Source organism: Acomys russatus, chromosome 19, assembly GCF_903995435.1.
Source record: "Acomys russatus chromosome 19, mAcoRus1.1, whole genome shotgun sequence".
NCBI classification, from domain to species: Eukaryota; Metazoa; Chordata; class Mammalia; order Rodentia; family Muridae; genus Acomys; species Acomys russatus.
This window is the reverse complement of record NC_067155.1, coordinates 17496364-17506892: the sequence shown is the minus strand read 5'-3', so window position 1 is coordinate 17506892 and position 10529 is coordinate 17496364. Positions and strand designations below refer to the sequence as shown.

General features: G+C 48.0%; 1 protein-coding gene across 2 annotated transcripts in view; it reads right to left on the bottom strand.

Annotated features, from left to right (window-relative positions):
• Positions 1 to 878: 878 nt before the first annotated feature.
• Positions 879 to 10529, bottom strand: part of LOC127203804 (zinc finger protein 780B-like) — a 60780-nt gene continuing 51129 nt past the window's right edge. For both annotated transcript variants that reach the window (XM_051162677.1, XM_051162676.1), the window contains exons 3-4: positions 8654 to 8752; positions 879 to 2886 (exon numbers count right to left, since the gene is read on the bottom strand). In XM_051162677.1, coding sequence (XP_051018634.1) covers positions 887 to 2886; positions 8654 to 8752 — 2099 coding nt within the window. In that variant the 3' untranslated portion in view covers positions 879 to 886. The remainder of the gene's footprint in view (positions 2887 to 8653; positions 8753 to 10529) is intronic.

Sequence of the window (10529 nt, the reverse complement as noted above, 5' to 3'; positions counted from 1 at the left end):
TAAACTGGCTGTTTTGGGTTGAGGAATTAAGTTTATACAACGAACAAGATGAGAGTGAATCAGGAACATGACACCTACCCTGTATCTCTGACATTAAAAGACAAGCTCAGCAGAGCATCTTCTCTGAACAACAGACTTCCCACACTCTCATCCCGAAGGGTTTCTTGGCATCAACAGTATATGAATACTCTGTGTTGGCCAAATTCTAGAGCACATTAAACCTCCCGCATTCTTTTAAGTCACTGTCTTCCCAATATGAGTTCTCTGGCTTGTCCACCTTCCTTCCATGCACAGGACTCCTGATGACCATGGGTTTTCTGATGCTGTGTAAGATCACCATTTACAATAAAGGCTTTTGCGCAGTCTTTACATTCATAGGGTTCGGGGCTATGTGGACGCTCTGAGGCGCTTTAAGAGCTGAGCTAATTCTGTAAATGTCCCCACATTCCTTGCACTCACAGTGTTTGACACCAACATGAATTCCTTTATGTGGAAGGCCTGAGCGCCAGCTGAAGGGCTCTCCACAATCTTCACAGCGACAGGGTTCTATACAGGCATGAATCTGCCACTGTACAGTGAAGGCTGAACTAAATCTAAACATTTTCCCTTACTTATATTCATAGAATTTCTCACCGGTAGGAATTCTGTAATAGACAGCTAGCTCAGAATTACCAAAGGCATTTCCACAGCCCTTACATCATGAGACTTATTAATGTTAAATTTAGCATGCCAAACTAAGTTGCATAATAACTAAAGGTCTTCCCACATCGTTAGCACTGCCAAGGTTTGTGTCAGTGTGAATTCTATGATGTACTGAAAGGTCTCTACCACAGGAAAAGTCCTTCCTCAGTCTTTACACTCGTAAGGATTTTTGCCAGGATGAATTCTAAAATGTCCAAGAAAATGGGTAGTGATATTGAAAGGCTTCTCCGTACTCCTTACACGGGAAGGCGTCCTCACCAGTATGGATTCCATGTTGAACTTGAAGGTTTGCTCCATGGACAACGCCCTCTCCCCCGTCCACACACTCAAACAGCCCCACCTCAGTGTGAGTTCTCTGATGTTTACTGAGTTGGGACTTAAGTCTGAAGGCTGACCCACACTGCTCACATTTAAATGACTTCCCTCCAGTGTGGATGCTCTGGTGCCTAGTGAGGTATGCCAGGACAACGAAGGCCTTGCCACACTCCTTACACTCAAAGGGCTTCTCGGCAGAGTGAAGTTTGTGATGGTGCAGCAGGTTTGAGTGATGAATAAAAGCTTTCCCACACTCGTTACATTTATATGGCCTCACGCCGGCATGAATAATCCTATGTTGAACAAGGCTGGATTCACGCTTGAAGGACTTCCCACATACCTTACACTCAAAGGGTTTTGTACTTGTATGGACAATTTTATGGTTATTAAGTTCACTGGGAAGGTGAAAAGCCTTTCCACAGTCTTTACATTCGAAAGGTCGTTCACCGCTGTGAGACTTCTGGTGACGAATGAGAAGTTTATTAAGTCTATACAACTTCCCACAGTCTTTACACTCGAAGGGTTTGGTTCCACTGTGAATACTTAGATGTTCAGTTAAATTGGACCTTCGACGAAACAGCTCTCCACATTCCTTGCACTGATAGGGCTTTTCATCAGTATGAATTCTCTGATGTTCACTGAGCTGGTACTTCCGCCTGAAGGCTGAGCCACACAGCTTACACTTAAAAGGTTTCTCTTCAATGTGAGTTTTCTGATGCTCAGAAAGGCATGCCTGAAGCCGAAAAGCCTTCCCACACACATCACATTCAAAGGGCTTCTCACCGGTGTGAATACTCTGGTGCTGAACAAGGTGTGAGCTAGTACTGAATTTCTTCCCGCATTCCTTACACTCAAATGCCTTCTCTCCAGTGTGAACGCTCTGGTGCCGCGTCAGCTGTGTCAGCACAATGAAGGCCTTCCCACACTCCTTACACTGAAAGGGTCTGTCACCAGAATGAATTTTCTGATGCTGCAGGAGGCTTTTGCGACGTTTGAAGGCTTTCCCACACTCACTACACTCATACGGTTTCACATCAGCATGAATGATTCTATGTTCTACAAGGTTGGACACACGCTTGAAGGCCTTCCCGCACTCCCTGCACTCAAATGGTTTCGTGCCTGTGTGGATGGTTTTGTGGTACTTAAGCAGCTCGGGAAGATGAAAAGCCTTCCCACAGTCATCACATTTGAAAGGTTTCTCACCACTGTGAGATTTCTGATGCCTTCCAAGCTGTTGGGGGAGTCTGAAGGCCTTCCCGCATTCCTCACACTCAAATGCCTTCTCTCCAGTGTGAACATTCTCGTGCCGAGTGAGCTGAGCCAGAGCAATGAAGCCCTTTCCACACTCCTTACACTGAAAGGGTCTCTCACCAGAATGAATTTTTTTATGTTGAACGAGGTTTGATCGACGTTTGAAGGCTTTCCCACACTCACTACAGCCATAGGGTTTCACATCAGCATGCATAATCCTATGACCAACAAGGTTGGAGAACCGATTGAAGGCCTTCCCGCACTCCTCACACGCATAGGGTTTCTCTCCAGTGTGAATGCTCTGATGCTGAGTGAGGGTGGACCTACAGCCAAAGCACTTCCCACACTCTTTACATTCATGTGCTTTTCCTATGTTGTGAGTAAGGGTCCGGCAGGTGTGAGGAGCCATTGGTTCCCTGTTACTAATCTTTTCATCAGCGTCTCCTTCTTGATAGCCCTGTGGTCCCCTGGATGTTCTACAGTTGGGGCCATTACTAAAACTAGCGCCTTTGAGGTCATAAGTTTTACTTAATTGCTGTATGCTTTGTTTGGGTAAATTTCTATTATAAATATGATTTTCTGGAGATATAGTTTCAGCATCATAATCTGCCTCCAAATCTGAAAGAAAAGGAGAAAGCAAGAATCATCTATTTTGTAGTAACACACATATATACACTTTCCTGTAACATAAAACCCATTAAATGAGTGGCCAGACTGTAAAGTTATTTCTGCAAAGCTGAACAGGAGCAAGGAGAGCGGCGACAAGGTTAGTTTATCTAAGACAAGACTCTTTACCGTAGAGCAGGCCGGACATGGAAAGACCTGTCTGCAGTGAGAGTTTTGGTTTCTTTAGAAACATAGAGATTTTGTTTTGTTTTTGTTTTTTGAGACAAGATTTCTCTGTGTTAACAGCCCTGGCTGCCCTGGACTCACTCTGTAGACAAGGCTAGCCTCAAACTCACAGAGACATGCCTGCTTCTGCCTCCCAAGTGCTGGGATTAAAAGTCTGTGCCCCACACCTGGCCTATCCTTCTAACCCCAGGTGCTAGATGCGGGCTACCTCAGACTGTCCACAGCAGCAGACTTTGATTTGCCTCTTGCTCTGGCAGGGGCGTGAGCCTCAGACAGTTTTTGCAAGTATGGCATTTGGAATCCTGAGGACTCTTGAGAAGGTGCATAAGTGGGGAGGCACAGGACAGGCTGTGGCCGCTGCTGCTCCTGCTGCTCTCACTGCAGTTTGCCAGGTAGCTGTGCACAGTGACTAGGGGAAACTGGACAGCCAGAAGGGCCACGCTGGACAGCCAGAAGGGCCACACTGGACAGCCGGAAGGGCCACACTGGACAGCCAGAAGGACCACACTGGACAGCCAGAAGGGCCACGCTGGACAGCCAGAAGGGCCACGCTGGACAGCCAGAAGGGCCACACTGGACAGCCGGAAGGGCCACACTGGACAGCCGGAAGGGCCACGCTGGACAGCCAGAAGGGCCACACTGGACAGCCAGAAGGGCCACATCAAACTTGCCCCCAGAAACCCAATGGCTCTGATCAGTAGGAGGAAGTATGACACCACCAATGGCTTCTCCCTGCGCCCGCCCCCCCAGCCAGCTCTCTTTCCCGCTTTCCTGGTGCTGTGGAGGGAGGAGCAAAGGTGGAGAAGGGGGTTAGAAAAAACAAACAAACAAATAAATAAAGTAGCCGAAAGTCCAGCTACACAGTCTGCTTAATGAGATGACAACTGCACTGAGGTAAGCCTAGGGGCTTTTATTCGCACACAACTCAGAACACACAGGTAGCAATCCAACATTTCTGCCAGCCAGCCTTCAGGGACCTGGCTGCAGCAGCAGCAGCTTACATTGTCACTTGCAGCCCCGCAGCCGCCAGGCAAGCCAGCTGTGCCAGGTGCAGTGCATAAAAGTCCCCAGCCACCCCAGGTCGCTCCCTCTCCCTCCCCCTTCTCTGTCTGGTTCATTTTCTCTGTCCTGCTCTCTGCCACTCTCTCTGATGTCCCCACTGTGAGACAGCTGGTCACTCTCCCACAGTAGGTGGTCTTTGCTACTTTATGGGTTCTTATTTCTCCACCCTTTACCCCCCCCCCCATTTTGCCCTCTAACACTAGATAGGAGAGAAAAAAGGACAGATGGGGGGGGGGGGAGCCATGATATCTAATTTCTTTCCCAACCATTCCCCTGTGTCCAGCCCAGCTCCTTCAAACGTTTCTCCTGACTGCCCCTCACTCAGCTCCCCAGCGTGCTTAAACAGTCCCTGCTCCCGCTTTCCTCTGAACCATAACGTCTGTGGGAGCCTATGTGCTCAGCTCGGCTTCTCCTGGCTCGTCTGTCTCCTAGCAGTTCTCTGCTTCTGCTGGCTTTTTTTTTTCTATATCCTACACTCAAAGTCATAGAGTCAAGTTGTTCTAATGGCTAAGAATTCTTAAAGACCAGTGCTGGCGGCCGCGGCTAATACTGCAGTCTTCATGACCGCACAGCTCTGAGCTTCGCAAAATGATGGACCCCCGTTGTCAGCAGGGCTCCCTCGTCTCTGCCTGACCCGAGGAGCCCAAATCCCCACAGCCTCTACCTGAGAAATGTCAGAAAGCCTTGAGGGAAACTACATATTCAACTCTCTTTCTCCTGATAGAAACTGCTCAATAAGCCCTGGGATTCCTCTCCATCCCAGTGAGGCGTCTCAGCACCTCAGCCCTGCAGCCAATGACATTCACCCACACTGGATCTCCTCGCCCACTCCTCAAAATTCTATATAACCATCCCTCACCCCAAACAGAATTGATCTGCCTTCCCGCAGCGGATCCCGGAAGATCCTTTCTGTCCGTGCTCACAAGCCGTGGAGCCCCCAGTTCACCACTCCTGCTCCCTAGTCCCTGGGGACTGATGCACACAGCCCCGGGAACAAGTGAGCAGAGCAGCCCAGTTGAGTGGCAATTGCGGACCCTTTAAAGGGCCAGGCGCACAAGATAAATCACACTACACCCCACCCCAAAATGACCCTCTTACCCTCTATCTATAGTGTGGTATAATTTCTTAACCATGCACCCATCACAGGCTTGCCAGAGGCACCCACACCTTGTCACTTCATCCTAACACATACACTTTGTTAAATGTTTTTGAACCAATCATGAGAAACAAAAAGCAGACCACACAAATACATAATATCTGTCATGCTGTAAGAAAGCCGGCCTGAAGGTGGAATTGTTTTAAAAAGAAAGGTGGTGGCTGTGTACAATTAGAATGTCATCAAAGAGAGGCCGGTGGCAGGGGCCACACAACGTTACATGAGTCTCAGGCCAGCTTAGCTTAGTGACACTCTGTGAGAAAACCAAAAACAAGCTACAAAAACAGAAAGAAACAGGACAGAATTCATTAGACTTTTTAAGAAGACAGGATGTCCAACCAGGGAAACAGGCAGGCTAACTGCAGATCTTTACCTATCCCTCCTGCCCTCCAAATCCAATCCCACAGTCTCATCCCCAGCTCTGTAGCACACCGCCTGCTTGGCCCCTCCTTCATTCTCGCCCCATCTGGCCCATCAATCACCCAGATAAGCACCTCCAAACTTCCTTTTCTCCGCTTTAACCCAGCCCCCAACTCCAACATGCACTCCCTGAAAACCCAAAGGTCAGTCTGGTCAGTGAAACAAGGACGCCAACTGCCGATCTCCACCTCTTCCTCTGTCCTTCCTGGTCCATTGCCCACTTTCAAGCCCAGCTCTGCAGCAGACTTTCTGTGGGCCCGCCTCACGCTGCCTTCCTCACGCTGCCCTCCCCACGCTGCCCGCCCCACGCTGCCCTCCCCACGCTGCCCGCCCCACGCTGCCCGCCCCACGCTGCCCTCCCCACGCTGCCCTCCCCACGCTGCCCTCCCCACGCTGCCCGCCCCACGCTGCCCGCCCCACGCTGCCCTCCTCACGCTGCCCTCCTCACGCTGCCCTCCCCACGCTGCCCTCCCCACTGTGCCCAGGGGACTAAGCAGACCCTAGTAGAGCAGCTGCTTTCCTCCTTCCTGTGGACAACTCAAAACTGGCCCCCCAGCCCACCTCCACTCCTAAGCGTCAGCTCCCAACACCTAGAAACACATTCTACCGGAACTCCCGGTGGCCACACTTATTAGAGTCCCACAACAATTTCCTACCAAGCAACACATAGCAACCACGACTCTCCTAAGAACCAGAGAGGGCACAGAGACCAAGGAACAAAAGACACACCTAACGAGGACAAGACCAGATATCAGCATTTAGAATTGTACTCTTCCCAAACGCAGATGCCTAAAGGCCACCACAAAAAACACAATAAAAGCTAGGACAGCGCGTCCGCACTAGAGTCCAGCAAGTCTACCACAGCAGGCCCTGAGGGTTGCGGCAGACCTGAAGCACAAGGAAAGCATTAAGGCAGCTTGTACAAATGTGATAGAAGTGATTACAGAGGAAAAACGATCCTTAAAGAAATCTAGGGAAACACAGACAGTGAAAGAAATGAATGAAACAGTTCAAGACCTCAAAGCATAAATAGAATCAGTTAAGAAAACCAAAACTGAGATAATTCTGAAAACAAAATGCTTAGGAATTGGAACAGAGCATCAGAGGCAAGCCTCATCAACACAATACAACAGAGGACATCTGTGTTGGGCTAATACCCCCTTATAAGTGAGTGTATACCATGTGTGTCTTTCTGGGTCTGGGTTACTCACTCAGGACCATCTTTTCCAGTTCCATCCATTTGCCTGCAAATTTCAAGATTTCCTTGTTTTTAATAGCTGAATAGTCTTCCATTGTGTAAATACACCAATGCTGATCACTTCCCCCTGGCTGGGCGGCCTTGCCAGGCCATTGAGGAAGAGGATGAAGGTAGTACAGATGAGACTTGATGGGCTGAGGTTAGATGTTAGGGGAGGGGGGCTCCACTTTCTGAGGGCTAGGGGAGGAGGTGGGACTGGGAGGTGATGAAGGAGGGGGCTACAATCAGGGTGTAAAGAATTTAAACTGCAGAACAAGCAGGCACCTTGTACTGCTAATCCCACTACACGGGAACAGCTCGGAGGCTGGCTGAGACATGAGTGTCTGTGCAGAGACAGTGCTTCTTGCTGGTCACAGGTTCCCTGTGGTTTAGGATTAGCTGCCATTCTTCCTATGGCATGAATGAAGATTTACAGGTGTCTTTCTTCTGCTCAGAGAGCAGAGAAGCAGCCTTAACTGTTCTGTGCGTCCTGCACACCTCATCCATTTATAGTTTCAGGACTATATAATGCTTGTGAGAAATTATATGTTTTTAGAACAAAAGAACCTGACATTGAACATGAATCGGACTGGACAGGATTTTAGGTCTAGACAGGTGTTTTCAGTTGACAGAGATGAGATATGATAGATATTTTTTTCCCTTTTTTTTATTTTATTAATTTATTCTTGTTACATCTCAATGTTTATCCCATCCCTTGTATCCTCCCATTCCTTCCCCCCCCCCATTTTCCCATTATTCCCCTCCCCTATGACTGTTCCTGAGGGGGATTACCTCCCCCTGTATATTCTCATAGGGTATCAAGTCTCTTCTTGGCTACTTGCTGTCCTTCCTCTGAGTGCCACCAGGTCTCCCCCTCCAGGGGACATGGTCAAATGTGAGGCACTGAGATATGACAGATATTGATTTACATTCAGAGTCTTAGACTCACCAAGCAGGAAAGATGTCTTCTTCAAGTTGCTAGATATAAATAGCCAAAACAGTATGAATGTAACATTTATATAATTCCTGATTGTTTCACAGTTCTTCTTGCTGTATGTAGTTGATTTTATATATGTGTAATAATATAAAAGTAAATGTAAAAAACATTAATTTTAAAAACAGATGGGAGAGAAAATCTCTTTGAAGACACAATAGAACAAATAAATACCCTTGCTCAAAGAAAGTGGTAAATCTTTAAAAAAAAAAAAAAAAAAAAAACCCTGTGCAAATCATCCAGAAAATCTGGTACACAATGAAAAGACCAAATCTAGGAGTAAGAACAGAAGAAAGAGACACAGGAAATATTTTCAACAAGATCATAGAGAAAAACAATCCCGCCAGTTAGTGCTGGCTTTAACACTGAACTCAGGAGGCAGAAGCAGGTGGATCTCTGTGACTTTCAAGGCCAGCCAAGTCTACAGATGGATGTCCAAGACATCCAGGGCTACACACAGGAACCCTGTCTTGAAAAACCAAATAAATAAATAAAGATACATACATACATACATACATGACCTGACCTCCTCCCCAGGGCTCAGGCGCGTTTCCCACAGGCCCTGGGAGCTGAAGGAAGTTTGTCCCATCCAGGGGCCGCTGTGTGGGCCTCTGAGCACGCGCTGCGGCTGGCAATGCTGGAGTCTCAGCTCACACCTACTCACCTGGGCGCGGCCTGTCTGCTTCTTCCCTCACAACCATCCAGGGCTCTTTGCCCTGCTCTAACAAGGCGATCAGCTCTGGCTTGGAAACGCAGCTTCCCACTTCAAAGAAAGAGAAAGTGGCACAGGGTTACGACTTTTCTTTTTTCAGACTCATCTCTCTGATTAACCCAGGATGACCAGGAAGGTGGTATGTAGACCAGGTTGGCCTCGAACTTCCTGGATCTGCCTGCCTCTGCCTCCCAAATGCTGGACTGAAGGTGTGTGCCACCATGCCCTGCCTATGCAGCGTTTTAAAATACAGACTTATTTAATATAAAGGTCTATACAGCTTGGCACAGTGGATCGTGCCTGTGAGCCCAGCACTGGGGGAATGAGCAGGCCATCTGGGCTGGACAGCAAGACCTTCGTCTCAGAAAACAAAACCAAAAGCAAAAAATAATACAGAAGACTTCAGAAAAGGAGGAAAAAAAAATGGAACGTGGGTAAGAAGCCATCTCTTTCAGATTAGGGTTTTAATGTCATTTAAATGCAGGTGGGGGCTTGTCACTAAAGAGGAAAGTGAGACCATGAACCCTTAGGCTGTACTGTCTAGTATAAACCCCATCTCTGCAGCTCACTAATAATGCCATTTATTTAAGCAAGCCCCATGAGTTTCCATGCTCAATTTTCCCATCTGAGGACTCGGCGTGGCGGCGCACACTCATGGTCACTTGAAGGGTCAAAGCAGGCAGATGGGAAGCTCCGGGCTAAATCAGCTTCACAGCAGGTCCAGTCAGCCTGCTCTGTGGGAGACCTGGCCTCGGAAACACAGAATTAGTAATAATCACAGAAAATAATTGGGACTGAGCCAATGATGTCTATTGGAAAGGGTTGATATCAACATTAAACACTATATTCAAATAGTTTGGAGATTGTCTGATGTAGACTAACACAAAGTCATTACTTTTTACATTTCCATTTTTAAATGGAGTAATGGAGGGGATGGAACGAGGGCCCTGAGCATGCTGGGAAGTGCTCTACCACTGCGTAGCATCCCCAGCCACGTAACTGTTACCGCTGTGGTTATGAATGCTGTCTTTGTCACAGTTACACCTCATGCTCACAGATTGGCTCAATGAAAAAGACAAACTTATAGCCCGGCATGGTGACGCACGCCTTTAATCCCAGCACTCAGGATGCAGAGGCGGACGGTGAGTTCGAGGCCAGCCTGGTCTACAAAGCAAGTCTAGGACAGCCAGGGCTACACAGAGAAAGTCTGTCTCAAAAAACCTTAAGGGGGGGGGGACTTTTACATTTTTACTTCCTAAACTTCCACTACAATGAAGGTAAAAAAAGTGTTCACCAAAAGCTGTTTGGAATCAACTCTATTGACTCATTGGTCAACCATAAGGGCTCTTTTATTTAGCTGTATATGTACAGTGTACCTATGTGTTCATGAGGGTGTGTGCACATGTGTGTAGGAGCGCATGCATGCCTGTGTGTATAGGGCAGAGACCAGGGTTAGGCGACTTCTTTGTTTTTTTTTTTGTTTTGTTTTTTTTTGGTTTTTCGAGACAGGGTTTCTCTGTGTAGCCTTGGCCATCCTGGACTCACTTTGTAGACCAGGCTGGCCTCGAACTCACATCGATCCGCCTGCCTCTGCCTCCCGAGTGCTGGGATTAAAGGCGTGCGCCACCATGCCCGGCTGGGCGACTTCTTTGATTGCTCTTTACTTTAGTGTTTGAGACAGGGTCTCTCACTGAACGCAGAGCTCACTGAGAGGACCAACAAAGGGGGGCAACGGCGGGGGCTTCACGACGTAACTATTTTCAACCCAACAAATCTCACATGATGTCACTGGGTGGAAGGAGGAATTCAGCTACCACTTCTATTGATT